This window comes from Lucilia cuprina, chromosome 3 (assembly GCF_022045245.1).
Source record: "Lucilia cuprina isolate Lc7/37 chromosome 3, ASM2204524v1, whole genome shotgun sequence".
Taxonomy (NCBI): domain Eukaryota; kingdom Metazoa; phylum Arthropoda; class Insecta; order Diptera; family Calliphoridae; genus Lucilia; species Lucilia cuprina.
Genome location: NC_060951.1, coordinates 49,728,304 through 49,750,973, shown reverse-complemented (window position 1 = coordinate 49,750,973; position 22,670 = coordinate 49,728,304). Strand labels below are relative to the sequence as shown.

The window sequence follows — 22,670 nt, the reverse complement described above, 5'->3', positions numbered from 1 at the left end:
AGAATATTTGACGTAATTATAGCATAAAAAGTTCAAATCGGGAGGTACGGTTGTATGGGGGCTAGGTGAAATAATGGACCGATTTCAGCCATTTTCAATAGGCTTCGTCCTTGTGCCAAAAAACATGCTTGGTCCAAATTTCATCAAATTATCTTGAAAATTGCGGCCTGTACCTTGCGCACAAGGTTTACATGGACAGCCAGCCAGCCAGCCGGACAGACGGACGGACGGACGGACGGACATGTCTTAATCGACTCAAAAAATGATTCTGAATCGATCGGTATACTTTAAGGTGGGTATTGGACCAATATTTTTGTATGTTACAAACATCAGCACAAACGTATAATACCCTCCCCACTATAGTGGTGTAGGGTATAATGAACAACCCTAAAATATATGTATGTTTATGGGTAAGATACAATGAATACATGATTATATCTTATGGTTTCTTCTGCTGATGATCACTAGACTAAAAATAACTTTCATGTAGGTTTTGAATTTTCATATAGAAGTTATTATTTTCAAATCATGCGGATGTGGAATGTGTACGTGTTTTCTTTTAGTTATTTATATTCACATACAAATATACATACACATATAATTTAATGTGTGCGCGGGTGCCTTTTTTAAATATATTATTTAAATACCTTAAATTTTTTTGTTAAATAAACACAATTGTTAGCAGACCGTATTTAAAATTTAAAATCAAAAGATTAAAGGATTTAAAATTTCTGGATATAAATAGCATATTAAAAATCATCTTCGAAGTGGACATCTCTATTAATACAATTAAATTGTACTACTATTCATAATACACAATTCATAAAAAGTCCATACAATTTTCTATGAAACAATTTATTTTCTTCTTATTCATTGATCCTTATATTATAATCCATCAAAATCTTACATTATTATGCAATTTACCAAAAATAATTGCATTTAAATGTGATTTTCAAAAAAAAAAACTAAAAGCTTAGAATTTGTATAGAAATTAAATCACCCTCACTTACTTATTCTATAGCAAAAAGAATTATAAAAACTAAAAATGAAGTTTTTCATCAATCAATTAAATAGTTTCTATAGAAAAAAAACATTAAATATTTTCAATTTTGTTGTTGCTGTTGTTTAAATATCCGAAGCCTCTTAGTAAGTAACATTTGACCAAATAAAATTGGTCGCAAAGCTTAATTGAAATTTCATGTTCATGCAATAAAGTGTTTGCCACAAAATGAAAATGAAGTTTTTTCTTCCTTTTTTTCTATTTTTTCTTTTACTATTTTGTCTATCATTTTTCTATTTGTAGAATTACAGAAGCAAATAATATGAGAGTTGATGTAATAGTAGTAGTTTTGATTGAAATTATTGATATTTTTACAATGCCTAAAGGTTGCAACTAAATATTGTTCATTGTGTTTTCTGCTGTGTTAGAGTTGTGTAATGTGCATAATAAACTAAATTAGTAAATAATTTACTTTTAAAACATTTTCAACAATATAAAGCATTTTTATAACATTTGATACAATTATTATTTCCAGAAAAAAGTGTGTATATGTAACACTTTTTAATAATAAATATTTTTTTCTGACTATAACCACATTAATTGTTGAATTGGTTAAAATGTACATATCAATGGGAACTACGGTACATTATAGAACGATACAGTCCAGCAAAAAAATAACATCCAAAGAAACGAAAAAGATGTAAAATTTACTGCATGGAAGTTCTGAAAAAGAACTGAAGAAGTGATGATTTTAACACGGGCTTGTCATAGGAGGGATGTTCTTTTTACTTGATTTCAAATTGACCACAACTAAAGTCATTCTCAGGAAGTAATTTTTGTTTTTTTTTGTAAGTTATTAGGAAGTGAAATTGTAGTAGGTATTATAGAATACTAGTATTTAAACTTAAACAATATTAACATAAATAAATAAATTACATACATTTATTAATCAACTCCAAAATAAAATGGGTTTAATTAAAAAAAATCAGTACAAAAATAGACCTTCAATTTTAAACAAAATTGGGTTTTTTCGCTTCTTTGGAAGTCAATAAACATCACTTCCACAGAAGGTAAACAAATTCACTTGGTACCACTTTTGATGTGGTGATAAAAGTTATTCTTTTGATAGTACTTCGTTTTATTTTCGTTGGGAGGAAGAATTACAACCTGTTATTAGATTTGATGAAAAAATTTCAATTTGTAAATTTTAATTTGTAATATTTAATCGAATTAAATAATATTCAACCAAATTAATTCAGTAATAAAACAAACTTTTTGTTTCTAAAAGCTTAGAATAAGCAACAACTTAATTATTCCTGTTTTGTTATTTATTTTGTTAATTATACATCGAAGTTGATTTTAAACATGAAACTGATTGAATTATTTGTGCCTCTAGAAAATTAATATTTACATGCTTACGAAAAGACAGACGTACATGACTATATAGACTACGCTAGTTATATATTGTATGTGGACTAGCGAAATAATGAAATCTAGGTTCGGCACAGTCGATCTCACTTGTTTCGTCTAAATTGATGATACATAATACAGATTTTCTATAACGAAAATATATGAATAAAGGCCTTAAAACAAACTATGACAATAATATAATTTATCAAAAATTCAAAAGAGGAACATTAAGAACAAGGAAATTAATATAAAAAAACATATCGTCATATAAAATCAAAAGGCCCTAGGTTAAGCAAAAGTCAAAATCGACTTCTTTGATTAATTATGATGCACCGTATCAAAATATATGTTCCTGCTAAACTTTACACTCCTACAATTAAAATCAACGTCCCTATCAACGATATTCTAAAAGATTGTGTTCTAAAAATAAATTAAAATTCATGAAAATTTTATTTTTTCTTTAGAATTTTTAACTTCGAAACTATAAAATGTTGTAAGTTGGCATTAAATAAAACAAAAATGACACTTTTAGCGAAAACAAAGAAGCCTTATGCCTTCCGTGTTTCGACCTATTTGACCAACAAAAGCCGATTGGAATTTAATTAAAAATGTTGAACCTTACTATTTTTAATGTAACTTATGGCCTTTTGGTTTTCACAAAAAACTAATTCTCAAGGGTGTAAGTTTCATATCTCCGTAAGTAAAACGAAAACCTCAAATTTTTCTTCAAATACTAATTTCTTAATTAAAAATGAGAAGATGTTTAACATTTTGGTTTATTTATCATTTTAGTAGGTTTTTTGCTTCTCCTGAAGAATTTATTCAATATAACTTAGGGCCTTCTGGTTTTCATATGACAATATATACAACGATTATAATTTTGATAAGGCATACATATTATTTACATACATTTGAAAGTAATTTATATACATACTTTCTTAAACTAAAATTATGTCCCTTCGGCATATGTTGCCAGAAAAAAAATCAAAACTCTGAAGTTTATGTTGAAATTTAATTGATTTAAATTGAGTTTAATTTAAATGGAAGACCACAAATATTATTTCGATACACATAGCAAAATTGCTTTGTTAAAAATTCATTATGTTTACAGAAAATACATACAAACTCAATCACATACAAATCTACAAAGATCTCGGCAGTCTTTGGAGGAGTCAATGTATTAGTTTAAAAGTTTTGTTATTCAAAATGTCTACATTTTTGTTATTTAAGAAAAAAAGTTTTGTTATACGAAATAGCTAACTTTATGCTTTATTTCTTAAAAATTATATTATTTTTAAATTCTTCAAAGTTTCCATTTTGTTATTATTAATATTATGGTTCAAAATGCACATTTGTTCAAATTACTAATAACATTCTCTTTCAATTTATACGTACGGCCGTACGTTCATTTAAGTAAAATAGGCAAGATTCTCTAGTGCGATTCAAAGTCTCGACACCCAGATTACAAGATTCCGCACTAGTTCAGACCATATCTCCAAAATTGCAGAAAAACATTTTTTTAAATGACTTACACCAGTAAAAAACATGTATTATAACTTTACATACGTTTATATGTACGTGGATAGTTATACTATGAAAATTTTGTGCACACTTATGAATGTTAACATGTAAAAGTATTTAAAATTAGTGCATTTTCATATTCTTTTACAAATATATGCATATAGTATGTTTTTTCGTATTTGTATTTCTTTGTATGAATTCTTATTTTAACAATTCTAAATTATTTCCATATTTATGAAAATTTTTATGCAAGACATCGTCCATATTATAGGGAACAAATTTTATGATTCTTTCTTACAATGCCACATGTGCATATACATATGTATGTGTATATTTGAAAACAAATGTACATATATTTGAAATCCCCTACGGTAAGTGAAATAGTGTTGTAATATGAATATTGTTAATTCTAACATAATCTATTGAGCGATTTATTAGGATTCGATGCTGCACCCCCACTATGATAGACCAAAAAAATTTTCAAGGAAAATCTAGTGGAAACTAGGGAGTTTGAATGAGCTACTCTAAATAATCACATTATTATCAGTGCAAAGGAATAATAATATTGTATATTTTATAACTACCATATTTAAGTTTTCACTATAATTATAATAAAAACATTTTATTATAATATATAAAATTATTTTTAATAACTTCTTACAACAAATTCTGCCCATATTCAACTTACATAGGGCAGTTTAATGACTTAACTCTATCAACCACAAATTCTTTTCGCAATTTATAAACATTTAGTTTAATACTAGACAGCCAGCAAATCGTGCCACCACCTAGAAATCCTGCATTTTGTTTTTTAGTGTAATGCAAACGCTATGCTTCAGGCCACAGGAGTTAATTTCTAAAAGCAAATTTAGGAAACGCACAAAAGTCAACAACAAGAATAATAATAGTAGAAGTTTTGCTTTCTGGTATTGTTTAGTAACTTTGAAACGAACAGACAGACAGCCTGGAAAGAAGACAAAAAGTGAAAATATTCATTTTATGCATAAAATGAAATCTATTCAAATGAAATGGTCAAACATACATACACATGTATGTTTGTATGTATGTAACATATAAACATTAGGATGATACTGTTGCAGTAGAAAGTAAAACCAAACCTACGTCCTTATACATTCATATATTAGATCATAGACTGTATACATCCTAGAAAATATAATGTAGACTAGACTATAGACTAGATAATAAACTAGGCTATAAACTAAGCTATGGACTAGACCAGAGACTAGACTATAGACCAGACTAAAGACTAAACTATACACTAGCCTACAGACTACACTATAGGCTACACAGTAGACTAGACTATAGACTAGACTACAGACCGGACTATTGACTAGATAAGACTATAGACTAGACTATGGACTAGACTATAGACTATAGACTAGACTATAGACTAGACTATAGACTAGACTATAGACTAGACTATAGACTAGACTATAGACTAGACTATAGACTAGACTATAGACTAGACTATAGACTAGACTATAGACTAGACTATAGACTAGACTATAGACTAGACTATAGACTAGACTATAGACTAGACTATAGACTAGACTATAGACTAGACTATAGGCTAGACTATAGTCTATATATAGACTATATATAGTCTATAGTCTAGTCTATAGACTATTTGTAATTTTGGTGCATTCTAATATCCATAAGAACTTAAATTCGTAAGTGTAGGTTTTTTGATGTGCATGATTTTGTATGTATGTATATGCCATTGTATACTTCAACATATACAAAAACATATTTGTTTCATTCATACATAACTTCAGTCTTTATTCAAAAATTTACAACTGAGTGACATTTATACATTTGTACGAATTTAAACATATGTATGTATATTGTACATTCATTCACAGATACATACATATATTAACTATTAATACAACACTACTAAAAGTTGCACCACATATCAACAGAAAGACATGCAATTGTTGCGCCTGAAAAATGTCAAGCAATTTTGTGTCAACTTCTGACTCAACAACAGTCGTCATCTCATCAACTATCATGTAGATTTTGTTCATCTCTTAATTTTCTTGTGTATGAATGTGGTGGAACAATAATAGAGTTTAGAAAGCGGAGCGGACAAATTTGGTGTAATTGTACATATTTTGGTACAATTTACACTGAGGACACGTTAAAATGATTTGTTAGAATAAGTGGCAAAATAAATGTGTGAACTTGTTATTTTCTATCATGTTACCAGTGTTTTCATGAATCATATACAATGCAATTCTAACATAGTTAACCATTTCTGCCGATATTTATCTAATTTATTTCGAAAAATTATTTACTAAATTTTTCCATCCCTTCATGTGCATGTATCTTTCGGAAGTTTTTAATTTTATTTTGTCTTTTCTAGTTTACATTTTTTGTTGGTACGTGTTTCATTTGTTTTCGCAAAATTCTTGTTGTTCCTTTTTCAAGAATGCTATTATTTGAATATGCGTTTGAGTGTTAGTGTATTGTATTCTTATTACACTTTTTTACCTTTGTGTTTGTATCTAGATGCGGTTGATGTTTGACTGAATGATTATGTTTGTTGTATCTGAATGTGTGTCTCTAAGTCTGCATATGTGAATGTGTGATTAAATTGGCCTCAAAATGAAACTAGAATTTAACATGGTTTATTTTTTGCCCTCTTCTTCATTCATAGATTCATTGTGTTCATCAGCTTGAATTTGAGTGACATTGCAGATCTTTTCAGAAAAAGTTTTATGGCTTTTGGATTATGGTTGTGTTATAAACATGAATGTGTCAGTAGTGATTTGTACATATGTACTTAAATAAGTATGTAGATTCAGAAATGTTCGTTTTGTTTAGATTTTGTAAAAGTTCTTTTAAAAATTATGAAGTTTTTTTATGAAATAATATTTAATCTCCTTCACCATAGACTAAACAATATACTAGACTATGATATAGACTAGTCCAAATTATAGACTATACACTAGACTATACACTAGACTATACACTAGACTATAAATGTTGTCACACACAAAAAGTGAAAAAATCGATAACCATAAGAATTAAATAAATGTTTACAAATTATAAAAAATATTTCAAACATCCTAATACAAATCCACGCCGGCAGCAGTTCAAAGTGATTTCTATCCTTAACTCCACATTTGAGCAGTCAAAAAGCCATTCATTTATCTATTACAAATACGTATTATATTAAACATGCAATATTTTGCACTTCAAATGCACTTCTAAGTAAAGTTTTCTAGATATTGAACAAACAAATAAAAATGGGAATATAATTCACTTTTTAAAAGAAGTATCAGCCTCCAATAAAATCGAATACTATTCAGAGTCATTGGATTTTTTTCTTCATTCAAAAGGTTATGAATAATGAGCATTTCAGCGATATAAAGTAGAAAGTAAAGGACTACTCATTGAACAGAATGTACAGATAGAAAAATTGCTAAGAATGCATTTAGTAGTGAAGAGTTGCCATAGTAATTTAATATAATTTATTGCAGGCAACGTTTTTTTTTTTTCGTAAGGTTATTCAGTTTTTCACACTTTACTAAATTTTAACAAATATTGTACTTTAATAGTCTTTATCAAGGATTTTTTCTACAAAATTTTTAATTCGGTTTATAAAATTCGATTTGTATAGCAATCCCGTTGTAAACACAAAAAAGTTCTACGAAGATAAAGTAGAACTCTCTATTTCTTCTTTTTTGGGTAGAAATATGAATGTGTCTGTGTGTTTGTTAGAGTTAAAAGAAAAATGATGATCATTGCTAAAACCAGAGAAATATTTAACCAAATGCACTTGCACTCTTAGAAAGAGGAAGTAGATTTCTGAAGTGGAAAATATATAAAGCAAACATTTGGATTTTGTAATATAAAGTTGTGTAACAGAAAAAAATTACATCGAAATATACAATGAGAACATCGTACATATCTTTCGTTAAACACTTGTAGCCAGAATTATAAGTGACAATAATAAAATATGTCGTAGGAGCTTGAAAACAAAATGAAAGAAAAAAAGAAACAAAATTCCAACAAACACAACTTAAATAATGACAATAATTTTTTCCTCTTCACTACAACTATTTTCCAGTTGTTTTAGTAGGAGTCAATGTATCTCTTTATAAACATTTTTTCGAAAAATGTCTAATTATTTTCTAAACATAAATTTAATTGTTTTTTTTACTGAATTATACCCCTTGCAAGTAGTTTTGTAGTTTGAGTCTTAAATTGATGACTTAAGCTTTAGATCCTTATTTAGAATAGGCTATAAAGAGAGGAATTAAAAAGTCTGCAGACTAAAAAATTAAATTATAGACTACACTACACTATATTCAACTATAAAATAAACTAGATTTTTTCCTGCACAATTAATTAGACAATAGACTAAACTATTAACAAGACTACACATTAGAATATAGACAAAGCCATAGACTATAATTTGGGATAGCCACCTTGAACATTTGGGTACAACTTGCTAATATCACCAATAACAACTACATCAACAACATTTTTCTCATCTTCATTTGTGTCTGTGTCGTCAGTATAAATATGTAAGTATTTGAGTGTGTGTGTGTGTGTGTGTGTGACACACTGTATGTGAGTGCGATTATACTTTTGATAATGCATTCAATTGAAAAACCATTGAAAACTAATGGCATGAAAGAGAATAATGATTCTCTACTCAAGTCTTAATACTCGCAGCATAACATAGTCACAATCATCCTCATCATAGTATACGTCTTACTATTATGTTTTACAATATATTAAAGACAATTTCTACGTTTAAAATATGGGAAAAAAAAGTTATTTTGTCTTGAAGAATGCTCCTCGTTAAGGCTCAGCATGATTAAGTATGTTTTTTATCAGTAATAAAACGAATTCTATTTATTTAAATTAATATCATTGTTATTCTTATTTTTAAGAATAGAGGAATTAAAAAACATATTAATTTAGCTTTTGTACATATTTTTTTAAACACATATTATCAGTAGCAGTAATTAGAGAAAAAACTTCTACATATTACATAAAAGCTTATTATTGTGAAAAATATATAATTATTATATGTATGATTCTTTGTTTTTTTAACATCTTTAACATCGATTTTTTATTTTTTTTTTTTACAAAAGTAGATTTTTTTAAAGCCAATTTATTATAGGATATCTATACAGTAAAACCTACATATTATTCGTACTATATATTCTTTAAACTAAAACCGCCAACAATAAGTTTTGATTTCTTAAACCTGAAAAATCGAAAGTGAGACATTTTTCTCAAAGTATGGACCGACATTTCTCTTCATATTTCTGTCATGTTTAACACCCATTTACTTTCTTTAATACCAGAAATTTTCCAATAGTTATAAATTAAACTATGGCTTAGTTTAAGAGCAAATATATTAATTAAATTATTTCTTATTGTTTTAGTTTTCTTAGCTTGAATAATCTTCAAACTATTAACTTGATAAACAATAAATGTCATCGGCCCAGTTCATTTCTTATATATTTTACTTATTTTTTTTTTTTAATTCTTCCGCAAAAGCTATATATGTTTACACAGCACTAAAAAAATTCTATTACACATAGATACAAACAAATACAAATAAATACACATGTACTTACATTGTCAAGCAGCAGCGATAGAGTCAGAGGCAGGATGGTTGTTAGAGATTTGTTGCCGGAGAGAGTCACCACTTAAGTTTAATGTACACAGATTTTAACAAGCATAATCGATGTAACAAACACTTAACGCAGGATCATTAATTTACTGTTGTCTATTGTTGTTATCGTCGTCCAATACCAAAAGGACAGAGAAAAAGAGACATAAAAAAGAAAACGTTGAAAATGTGTACTGCACAGTTTTGTCTGAAATTATATGAAGGGGAGAAAAAATCATCGTAATAAATTTTAAAACACTAAGTAATAAAATATTAAAAGTACTCAGCAAAAACTTTCATTACCATGTAAAAATTTACTTACAAATAAATTTTTTAACAGGAAGAAAATCTATGATCACTTTATTTCCCTACAAAAAATCAATAAAATTCCACTTTCTAGCAAAACGACAGGCGCTAGGACATCACTTTATTTTCCTACCAATAATGAATTTTTTTAGGAAGAAAATCTGTTACCACTTTATTTTCCAACCAAAAATCATTTTTTTTATGAAATAACATAAAAGTCCATTTTCTGAAGAAACAAGGGGCGCTAGTGCAAATTTTTGAGTGATAGATTTTTTGAGAGAAAACTTAAAAATCCATTTTCTGGCGAAACGAGAGGCGCTAGAGCAAAAAGGAAAAAATTTGTGATCACTTTATTTTCCTACCAAAACCCGATTTTTTTACAGAAAACATATAAGTCCATTTTCTGGCGAAACGAGGCGGTAGGGGTAAAGGAAGAAAATCTGTGATTTCTTTAATTTCCCAACAAAAATGGATTTTTTAATAAAAACAGAAAAGTCAATTTTCAGGTAAAACAAATTTAGTGTAAATTTTAGAGTGATCGCTAGTACTCAATTTTTGAAACAAAACACAAAAGTCCATTTTCCTGCGAAACAAGAGGCGCTAGGGAAAAAAGGAAGAAAATCTGTGATCACTATATTTTTTTTAATGAAAACATAATAGTAGATTTTCTGCCAAAACAATAGGTAATATAAAAGAAAGAAAAGCTGCGGTTTCCTTAATTTTCAAATAAAAATCGGTTTTTGAAAGAAACATAAATGTCTATTTTCTGGCGTAACAAGACACGCTATGACATAAAGAAATAAAACATGTGATCTCTTTAATATCTCACCCAAAAAAAAAAAAAACGATTTTTTAGTGAAGACATAAAAGTTCATTTTCATGCGAGAAGCTTTAATGCAAAGAAAGAAAATCAGTCACTACTTAATTTTTTAATCATAAAGTCCATTTTTTGACGGAGCGAGAGGGCCAAAAGAAAATATATAAACTAATAAAAATCGATCTTTTAATTGAAAGCATAAAACTCTATTTCATTGCCTAAATTCTTTATAGATTAATAATTTTAAACAATTCTATGTATAGACATACATATAAGTATGTATGTATTATGAAATAAATTAATTTGACAAATTATTATTGCACACAATGCAGCTGTCTTGAAATGCTAATAAACATTAAGTATCATTAAAATTATCTTAATATCACAAGACTATATTAAATTCACACTCGTCTACGAAATTTGAAGAGAAGAGCATGACATGTTGTCTAATTCAAACATTGTTTAGCCAAACTAACAACACACAAGCAAAATATAATTCGATACATCTAAACTCCCTGCAGTTCGAAATGAATGTCACGAGCTTGTCTTATTAAGTATCTTTAAAAGATATCTTTTGTTACTTTATCATTAATTTTAATATAGATATGTATTTACTTAATTTGGTATAATTTGGATTCGATCTTAAAACTTTAATAAACAGTTTATAAAAACTGTGGAAATGACTTAACTCGAATAACTTAACGTTATATTCCTATAGGATACTAAAGTAACTATTAACTTTTCACTTGATTACTAATAAACACTAAGTAAATGATGAACATCGTTTTAAAATATTGAAACTGCTGGAACATTCTAAAAATCAAACACATACATACATTCATAAATATACATATCTGCATATAAGAATGTATGCAAATAGAAGTCTAGAATATAAACTCTTTATAAATTACATTATAATAAACTCAATAAATTATGATTAACTAATTCATAAAGGAAATGCAAACGACTGCATTCTTCAAATATTCAAATTTCTGTAATTTTATATGTGTATATCTACATACATATGTACTTACAAATACATTCATTAAAACAAATTCCTGTACATAACATAGTTATGCCTATATACATACATACTTATAAAAGTATGTGAAAGAATGTATGTACTATATACCGGAAATATATCAATTTAAACTTAATTTGTTTAAAATAGTTTTGTTGTACGAAAAAAAATGAGAAATACTTTTGTTATTTTAAATTAGGAATTTATTTAAAGGTTTATTAATCTTAAAGGAATTTTAAAAGTTTTTTCATTGTTCATGTGTATTTAAGATAATAAAATATTTTTAAATATAGATAAACTTTTATTTAATTAAATAAAAGATATCTTAATTTTCTTTGTTGAAATTATTATCAATTATAAGTAAAGGTTTATAAATAACACAAAACAATTACCAGTCCTATGGCTAATTAATTTTTTATTTCAAAAAAACCTTTATATTAAATTTTAATATTTTTTTATAATTTTACAACAACTATTAAAAATTTTAAATACTTAAAAAATACTATTTTCTTAATATTAACAGAAATATTTAAAAACTCTTAATTCTTTTCTTCTTTTTTCTTATTTACATGAGTACGATGGCAAACTAATTATGTTAGATGTTTTACATACGATTTATGTTCACGACATGAAATTTAATTATTGCTGACTTGCTGTCGCTTAAATTTTATAAAATGCATACGGAGTAAATTTGATATTTATATACACAAGTGCCAAGTAATAAAGTCTACAATATATGAGATACTTTCATGTTACAAAATTATGGTAATATTTAGTAAATTTACACATCAAACAAGTGCAATTTTATTATGCAACTGAGAAAGTAAAAAATGTAGAATATAATAATAAAGATAATTTTAAATAATTTGCTTAAAAGCAGAGTATGTATAACATGTTAAAATGGGACATGTAGCGTATGAGTGATAATTGATTGCAGTCAAAGATATTAATTAATCATACGTATGTCGCACCCTTTGAAACACTAAAGTATAAATACATTCATAAGAGAATTACCCCGTATTCATAAAGATATCAATCGCTTATTTTAGGTTTATTAAGCACACTTTCCATACAAAATTCCAACAATAAACCATCAATAACTTTATTAAGCATTTATAAATATGGGGATTAGAGTTTGGAAGTTTCTTTAATGAGATTCACATAGAGAAATCTCTTATATTAAATATGATGATGTCAAAAGTTTTTTTCAAACGTGAATGTTTGATAATTAAACCATTTTTTATTAACAACATTTTATTTTATACAAGGTTTATAAAACAAAATTTTCACACAAAAGTTTTGTTTATGAATCAAAGAACAGCAAAATTCATATTTTTAATGAATTAATCATACTATAAAACTTAAATTTAGTTTTATTCATTCAAAACAAAAATCAATATTGAACAAAATCAAATTCAAAAATTTTAAATCCACACATTTGTATAACAAAATAAAAAAAAACAAAAACAATAAAAATTATTTATTTATACATTTTCTTATTCACACATTTGAAAAACGTTGGCAACCGGTAATAAAGTAGCGGTATCGGTGTTTTGACTTATTTCGGTATTGGTATTTTAGAGTTATCGGTATTTTGGCTTACTTCGATGAGAATATCTTAGCGTTATTGGCATTTTAACTTATTTCGGTATTGGTTTTTTAGCGTTATAAGTATTTCGGTATCGCTATTTTAGCATTCAAATTGATTTAAATGAATTGAGCTAATTTGAATTATAATTAAAATAAATAATCCGAAAAATAAATTAGAATCTTGAACATGACCATTTCGGACTTTGATGTAATTCAGTGTACATATTATTCGTGTAAATGTGAAATTTAAATTGCCTGAAATCTCTTCATTACTTTCACTTCATAAATTTTAAACATTATCGTTCAAAGTGTATAGTTTTTAGAACTTTTTTCAACAAGGATTAAAATATACATTATATATTTTCTAAGCTATCTATCCGATTCTGATCATTTTAGTCTAATTAAACCATAGAATAATTATATTCAAAAATGTCTATGAGTGAAGGATAACTCAAAAAGGTACCTTAAATTTTGTATATTACTTCACCAAAAGTAACTTATAGTGTTATGAGCAAATTAAATGAAAATCAGAGTGGGACAATGAGGTAATCTCAAAAAATCATTTTTAGTTATTTCCATACAAATTAAAAGATTCTAAGTTTTGTTGTTAATTTTTTTGGAATTTTTCTGACTTTTGTTGTGTGCATTTAAAATTTGTTACTAAACCCTCATTGTCCCAGTCTGACATTTATATATTTTTTGGAGAATACTACAAGCTTTTTTTGGCGAATGAAAAAATGGGAGATACCTTTTTTGAGATATCCTTGAATGAAGAAAATTTTTCGATCTCACTATTCTTACGTTAAACTTTCATATTTCAAATAAAATATGGCGAAACTAAAAGGCATTCATTAGGGTTCAAAATAAATAAAATCGGATAAATAATGTAGAAGCTATACGATATCAAATTTAATGCTTATTGAAAAAAAATCTTAAAAAGTTAAACTTTGAACCTCAATAATATCTAAAATGTAATGAATTTATAACTTTTTAGAAAGTTAAATGCTGTATTTATACAACGAATTTGTGTACTAACTTTAATGAAAATCAGAAATCTGTCCCTTTAAAAAAAGACATTTGTTTTTTTTTGGGAGATCAACAACATAAATTCTTAAACAAAAAAAAAATAATTCATTATCCTGCAAATATTTTCAATTGACATTTATAGAACTGCATATGAACGCAAAAGTTCTTGCAGGATATTTGTATACATCTAACAATCCATTATGATCAAAAATAATTGGTCGTTTTTAAATTGTTTCCAATTTTATTCATACAAATTTAAATATTTTTTGTTATTCCTAATACAACACAATTTAACGTAAGTAGTGAATTACACATAAACCACTGGAACTTTTTACAAAATTTGTCTTTCAGTGCAAGGATTGCAAAAACACAAAATAAAGTTAATTTTACTCTCTGCCGATATATGATATAATAAAAAAATAAAACTAAACACATTTATCATTTACTAGGTACAAATAGTTGTTTGTGGAACGTATACGCAATATTTAATTCTAGTTAATAATTAAAAATTAATTATACGTTTGACTTTACCATAATGATACAAAATGCTAAAATAATTTGTTTATGCAACACCCTTTCTATGTATAAAATATGTCATTTTGTAAACAATTAAAATTTCATGCAATATTGTTAAAATATTGTATTATTACTAAAATTATTAAAATAAAATTATTTTGTTATATACCAAAATTCTTCGTTAATTGAATAAAAATATGGATTTAGTCATAACCCCTGAACCGCATTTAATACCAGGGTAATTTAATTTCTTCGTAATATAACTATAATAATTATTTATCTTTATTACCACTCACAGCTATACTGGCCATTGTCCCCAATTTCGTTTTCGTGAGGGGAAAACTTATGGCAAACTTTCACATAAACTTCTTATAGATCCCTGTACCAAACATGCTGCTGAGTTGATTGTTACACCACCAACTCAGCCGACTCTTATGGATTATCCCACCGAAAGAGAAATAAACATGTTAAAAAAACGTATTTATTATATAGATCCAGTCTATCAGCATCCCATAATACCGGGCTATGAAGGTTTTATACCAAATATGTCTAGTAAAACGGGCAAACGTTTTATGGCTGCTGCCACTGCTGGTATAGCAGAACATGAGGCTTTAGCCAAATTGTTAAGATGTGAAAGAAATTTATTGAAACATCGTGATATATTAGAAAGTGGTAAGGGAAGGTTTGATGCTAAGTTAAGAGAAAGAATGGTAAGTGTTATGATAAGAGATGGAAACTCGCTTTATAAGAGATTAATATAATTACTTTGAAAGATTCCAAGTACAGTTTACAGATTGCCTTTGATTCCTGTAAAAACAAGGGGCCAAGCTTTACAATTGGATGAAATAAAAACTAAAGTGAAAAGGGAGCTTTATACCAAATTTACAGTGCCTCACTTTATGGAAAATGATAATAAAGAGAAATATATTGTAAATGGTAAGAACTACATATGTATCTTTTAAACCTTTTCTGTTGAAGACTACCTGTTAATTTTTAGAAAATTCCAACACAACATTTTATTACTTATCAAATTCGTTTTAAAATTTTATAATATTTTTTTATTTTACACAACAAATATAACAATTCATCAATTAATTGTTTCAAATTTAATTATATTTATTAACTCTTCGATAAAATTCGCGTTGGTTCTCTCTCTACTACCAATTAAGGTTACGCTGGTCACATACCCATGACCATGACACGTTTCGGTCAAAGCAATAAACAGCTGACAAACAGTGCTCTGTGTGAATTTACCAATAATTATCATCATCGCAAAAGTGACGAATGGTGTCCCATGGAGATGAGTGGTATACCATCCTCTTCAACTAATAGTGGACAATTTGTCATATATCATCGAACAATTGGTATGGTACCATCATATGCAGGACATGTACCGGGTGAACTATTTTCATTTGGTCGCACGTATGGTAACTCAACAATTGATGCAAAAAATTGGTTGGCATTGCACAAGGATTGATGATGACACAGAGACATGTTTTTGATACAGGATCAACATCAAAAAAAAACTAGATTTATTTAAAATACTTAAATGTGATTGTGTTTATGTCCGTATGTTTTTGTGTGATTTGCAGCGCGTGTGTGCTTTGGAATGTATTTTATTTAATGTTTGATATAAATTTTAGTTTATTGCTATATTGTATACTTAATTTTATATATTAAATAGAGCAAATTATTTAAGTGCATGCAAATTTCAGTTTGATGAAAATAAATTGTACAAAAATTAAATTTATTTGAAATTTTTATTTTCAAATTTGTTTAAAAATGATGAGAAGAAATTAGAAATTTTAAATGATCAATTTTAAGGACAAAAAGCTTTTCGAAGAAATAACTAAGAAAACAACATGAACTAGAACTGAACTAGAACTGAACTAGAACTGAACTAGAACTGAACTAGAACTGAACTAGAACTGAACTAGAACTGAACTAGAACTGAACTAGAACTGAACTAGAACTGAACTAGAACTGAACTAGAACTGAACTAGAACTGAACTAGAACTGAACTAGAACTGAACTAGAACTGAACTAGAACTGAACTAGAACTGAACTAGAACTGAAATAGAACTGAACTAGAACTAGAACTGAACTAGAACTAGAACTGAACTAGAACTGAACTTTTATTATCCCCTTTAAAATTGTTTAAAACTATTAAAGTTTTCTTCAAATATCTGTTGTTTATTAAACGAAATACTGCTTAATTACTTAATTTGCCACAGTACCAAATGTAAGCAGTTTATCATCCAAAGCTTAATACAACTAAATTAAACTTACTTTACCACTAACAACCAGTAAAGCTAAATAAAAATAAATCAAAACACTTTCAGACAACATAATAACTAACTTTTTCACAACGAAAGAAAAATATACACATATAAACTAAAGCCGACTTTTACTCTCTGAATGCTTTGCTTTTTCTATCTTTAAATATTTAAAATTTTCATTTGTATGTAAATACCAACGAAAAAAAAAATCGTTAATTTTTTCTCTAATGTACAAGCAGCAATGGTGTTCACTGTTCAACTTCACTCCACCTAGAGCTGTTAGTTGGATTATAATGATTGCATGACATTCATGGCTGTAAGGATTAAGCAACAACAAGCAAAATACACAAAACCAAAGTAAACATCACAACAGTAGCAACAACAATAACCTTAACATGGAAATATTCTAAAACTAAATTCGCCAAAAAAAGGGAAAACAAGCTGAAAACAGCAACGGAAGTTTGCGGAGGAAAAATACAATTTAAATTCAGTCGACTAGCCGAATTTTACAATTCGTAAACAGTTACACATTTTTTCATTCACTTTTTTTTCGAAATGTATCTATGTGTAATGAATTTTTTCAAATACATGCACACAATAGTGATGTACAAATGTCTATCTATTGCTGTTGTACAAATGTGTGAGAACATGTTGGTGTATGTGCAGCAAAAAAAAAACGGCCGGAAATAACAACGGAAATCGAAATGGAAAATTGCGTTAACAACATTTTAAATGGTATAGGAACAACAAAATTTACACCACACTACAACAGCAACAATTATCAACAAAAAAATATACAAAACTACATCTACGAATGTTTAACCAAACAATACTCAGTTTGAGGGTGATGTAAACAAAATACATACCATGCAAACACATATACATACATGAAACATGAAATACATCAATTTTGAAAAATCATGCATGTATGTATGTATGAATGCTTCCACAAACATATTCACACATGCATCGTTTACTAAGTAAATATTTACAACCAGTTAATGTTTATATGTTGTTGCTTGTATTACTAAAAATTGTTGTATGAATATGTGTGCAGGGTAGATGTCCTTTTATATACCTGATATTTAGATGGACAGCTGTATTTCAGTTTCAACTGTTATCAAATAGCCAAGGCCAGTTATTGCATATATTACATGGTAAGAAGTATTTAATTATACAAAATTTATTTTTTGTTGAATTTTTACGCAATATCCATTTTAAATAATAAAAACTTGAACCACGATGTTGGTCCTAATAATAATTATTTTTTTATTTTTATCATAAATAAGTCATTCCAAGAAATATTCATCTGAGGCCCAACAAGGCATAAATAATTTGTGTCGTTTTCAAATTCTGAGTCGATTTAGCACTGTCCGTCTGTCTGTGTAAAACAAGCTCACAAATTAACGAAGCAATTTAACCAAGTTCACCCAAAATGTTATTTTGTATTAAAAATAAGCAAAATCAGTTAACATCGGGAAAAGTTATTAATAAAAATTTAAAAAACTCCTAAAAATGAACACTTTTCCACACCTTCGAATGTAATTTTCACACTTTTGTTTCTTCATGAGGGCTTGCCACCGGTTGAAAATTGGCGAAATCGGTTCATAATTTCATATACCTCCCATATAAATTTACATATTCCTGGAAAATGTGTTCATTACCTAATGAAGACATTTACAGAAAATTTTCCTTAAAGCTTTGTACTCTGTTCAAAATTTCACGTGAAATTTAAAAAAAAATCGTATAAAAAAATTGTAAAGAACATTTTATGGAAAAATGTTGCTGAATTAGTAGTCTATTTGTGTTGTTAAAAAAACATTTTTTTCAATTGCATAAAATAATATAGACTCTAGTTAGTTCACGTGAAAATTTAAATAAAAGTTTATTTACAGGACATTAGTTATTCGAGACCATGTGCACAATACTTTAATCTATGTTATCTGGTCACAAAAATATTAAGAATGTCGAAATAATCTTATGTTAGGTTAGGTTGATAGGAGGATGTATACTACATCAAATCCGAAGGCCACTACTCTAATCACTGTATAAATTATTTTTCATTTTTTAGTGTTAGTCAGGAATGTTATTTTCGAGATAACATCACTTCCAAGAAACTTGAATCTAACTTTAACAAATGCCAGTGATCCTGAGTTTAATTGTTCTCTTCACATGCTATACATTCGTCTGAATCAGTACGTCCAATACTAACTTCAGACTTGCACATTTTGAGGAAATTCAAAGTCTTGCTCTAAACATGGTCACTCCATAGAATCTTTCTGGTTCTATCCACCATTTTATTATTCCAAGAAGGCTTATGGGATACTCTTACCGAATGGTTTTGCGTTTGTCTGATTAACTGCATATATATCCTTTCCATTTAAACCTATTGCATTTGCCCTTTCGTTGCCGACTACTCCCGAGTGGCCTGGTACTCATATGATGTAAACCTTACCTATGGGGGAGTATTCAGATAAAGCTTTCTAACAATCAAATACGGTCTTAGATTAAGATTAGATTTTTTGGGACGCCATATTTATTCTTAACCAATTTAAAGCATTTCGTTATTACTCGGACTTTTAAGATTTCACACAATATGTTCGTAAGTTTCAAAAATACTTTAAAAGTATACTTTTTTTTAAACAAGACTAAGTAAAGGTAAGTATTAGGTCAGCTAATACAATCGAAAGTAACTACCTAGTTCTCGCTGGAATACTATTAAGAAATATTTTAACAATAAACTAATTTATTAAAAATTTCAAATAAATGAGTACACAAAAATTTAATATTTATTCAAAACAAAAATAGAGCTTCTAAAAATTACAACTTAAACTTTAAATGTAACCAATTTCTAACAACATTACCATAACGATGCCACATTAATTCGATTAGAAAAACTCCAGTTGAAAGCACATGCAACCAGACTAAAATCATAAAAATAGCACCCAATTCATTCATTGACAGTGGGTTTTTATCCGAATTTAAATGGCCATTCATTTGAATGTAAGAGGAAAGTTTAAATGCTGTTGTCATTGAAAGACTATATTGACGATTCCACAATGTTATAAAGCCGTGGTATTGAGCATCCGAAATCTGGTCATTTAGTACATTTATAAAGTATGAATGATGACGTACATAAATAGTTAGTTGCTGTGTTAACAGACGTTCTTTAACCAAATGCAAATGTTGCCACTGACTACCGTTCACTTTGCCAAAATAGCCATAGTACTCGTAGGGAGTGATGAAGGCTATCGGTTTATCAGCATTTAACAATTCTGAAAATGTTTCCAATATTGTGGTATTAAAAAGCTGCTTGCGCTTAACATCCGGCAGAATATCAAAATATCTACGATTTTCCGGTGTCGTGCTAATCAAATAGTTTTGCTCAAATACATTTTCAATCGTTTGCGGTGGATTCCACTGCTTATTGTCACGCAACATTTGATAAATGCCCGACTGATAGGCATTGCGTAATATAAAAGTTACCATTAGCCAGCAGGTGAGTAGAAATCGTGCAAAATTACGTTTTGGTATTTGGGCCGTTGTCATTGTGGCACCCACTGCCAGCGCATACAAATGGAAGTGGGGTGTTTTATTAGCGGAACCAATTAAAAAATTTCGATAACGTAACCATTGTCGTCGTTGTCCACAAGTACAGATGAGTAAAGAGCTTAGAGCAAAAATTAAACCAAGCGCAAACCATACGGTATAATGAAATGGAAATGCGAGTTTTTCATATGTCGTATAGAAATTGATAACGTTGGTAACAATATAGATGGGACTAAGCATAAAGTAATTAGTTTGTGAAAATGTTGAGGTAGAATCTAAATCTTTTCTATAGCTAAAGCCACCCAATGCAAAATCACAAGTGCGGGCAAACATCTGTTTGTTGAATGTGGGAAGAGAAAGAGAGGATAATAAAAAATAAAAATTAATTGTTGTTGGTTAACATATAAGAGTATTAGTGGTTAATGGGATAAAGTAATTTCGTAATAACTAGGTTAGAGTTTAGTAATGTCATCGATTATTTGATATATTTCAAAAACTTGGAATAAGGAAGTTATGAGAATTAATTTCATATTATAGGGGGGAGGTGTGAAATCAATATTGGAAGTAGGGTCAATTCTAGACCGATCGTCATAAATTTTTAAAATTTTTTTTTAAATTTATTTGCTATATTTCAGTTTTTGGTAAAGTATGATCGTAAAAGTAATTTTCTGAATGAACTTTATATGGGGGATAGAATCAAGCATATGCTGATGCGCATAAAATTTGACAGAGAGAGATTTTAATTCCTTTAAAACCAGTTTACGTTGAATATTTTGAAGTTTTTATCCGATTGACGTTAAACTGATTATGAACCGTTATGGGAGCTAGGTGGAATCGTAGTTAGTTATTACCCATTTAGAATACCAAACACACTGGATTAATTTCAGCTCTCTATCTTATCCGTCCCCGAAATTAGTGAAAAATATTTTGATCAAATACTTAACCTTTTTTTATTACGAAATTACTTTTACATCCCAAAACCAATTTTTTTTAATTTACATTAGCAAAAATAGCTCCTTTATTAGTAACATCCTCCTTAATTGGATCAATCCAATTGATTTCTATTGAAAAATTCAATCGTCCAGCAACAAATTTTAATAGTTCTGCTTCCATGCCAACATAGTCTATAGCATAATTATTTTTCTTATTTGGCTTTACACTAAGATACGGCATATCTTCCCAAGTGCAGCAAGTAACTCGACATCCATAAAAATTATTCAGCTTAGGCGGAAAATAATCAGTATTTTCCCAACGTTGTTCTTCAACCAAATAATGATTTATAATAACAGGTTCAAAACTTCGACAAGAATTGGGCGTAAAGGGAAAATAAGTTAACATGACAATGTCATCTTCCGATAATTCTACCACCAATACTACTCTTATTATATCCATATGATATAAATCTTTAAATATTAAATAAATTGTATCGTAATCCAAGCTTTTCAATGAAGAGATAAACAATAAAGTTATTGAGAGATTCATATTGCCCACATTATATAAATTGCTGAAGAAATATCTTAAAAAATAGAAATATGTTTAAAATTTATTTAACGTTAGATAAATTTAAAATATTACTTACTTAAATGATCTTATATTATCCATTAAAATAATTTCATTATGTTTTATATGCTTAAAGGATTTTTGTCTTTGATATAAAACCTTATAGGTGGCATTTTTAATATCATACAATATTGCATTAATAAAATCATTTGCATAGACACGATATTCCATCGACTCATTGAAATTTACAAAGAATAACAAACGACTTTCGCTATCTATAAATGTCTGTTTTATTATTAAGCCCATAGCGTTATATAAATTTTTATTCTCACAGGCCCAATTTAAATTTATATTAATTTTAAATAATAACACACCCATTATCAATACGAAGGGAGTCAGACTTTTATTTCGCATGTTCCTGGTGAAATGTTAAAATAGAAACTAAACACACAATTGTGTTTGATATTTACTTTATG

The 22,670-nt window shown here is 27.9% G+C and overlaps 2 protein-coding genes across 2 annotated transcripts; one reads left to right on the top strand and one right to left on the bottom strand.

The window, feature by feature from the left end:
* Positions 1–14,965: 14,965 nt before the first annotated feature.
* LOC111674889 (UPF0605 protein GA14893) lies at positions 14,966–16,612 on the top strand. Its single transcript, XM_023435569.2, has 4 exons — positions 14,966–15,104; positions 15,165–15,576; positions 15,640–15,802; positions 16,036–16,612. Exons 1-4 carry the CDS (start codon positions 15,064–15,066, stop codon positions 16,341–16,343), a joined length of 924 nt encoding a protein of 307 aa, XP_023291337.2. The 5' UTR covers positions 14,966–15,063; the 3' UTR covers positions 16,344–16,612.
* Positions 16,613–19,965: 3,353 nt separating this feature from the next.
* On the bottom strand, positions 19,966–22,425 carry LOC111674884. The gene is made up of 3 exons (XM_023435565.2): positions 22,274–22,425; positions 21,694–22,210; positions 19,966–21,027 (listed from the first exon to the last, which is right to left on the bottom strand). The coding sequence occupies exons 1-3, from the start codon at positions 22,423–22,425 to the stop codon at positions 19,966–19,968; spliced, it is 1,731 nt and encodes a 576-aa protein (XP_023291333.2).
* Between the last annotated feature and the right edge of the window lie 245 nt (positions 22,426–22,670).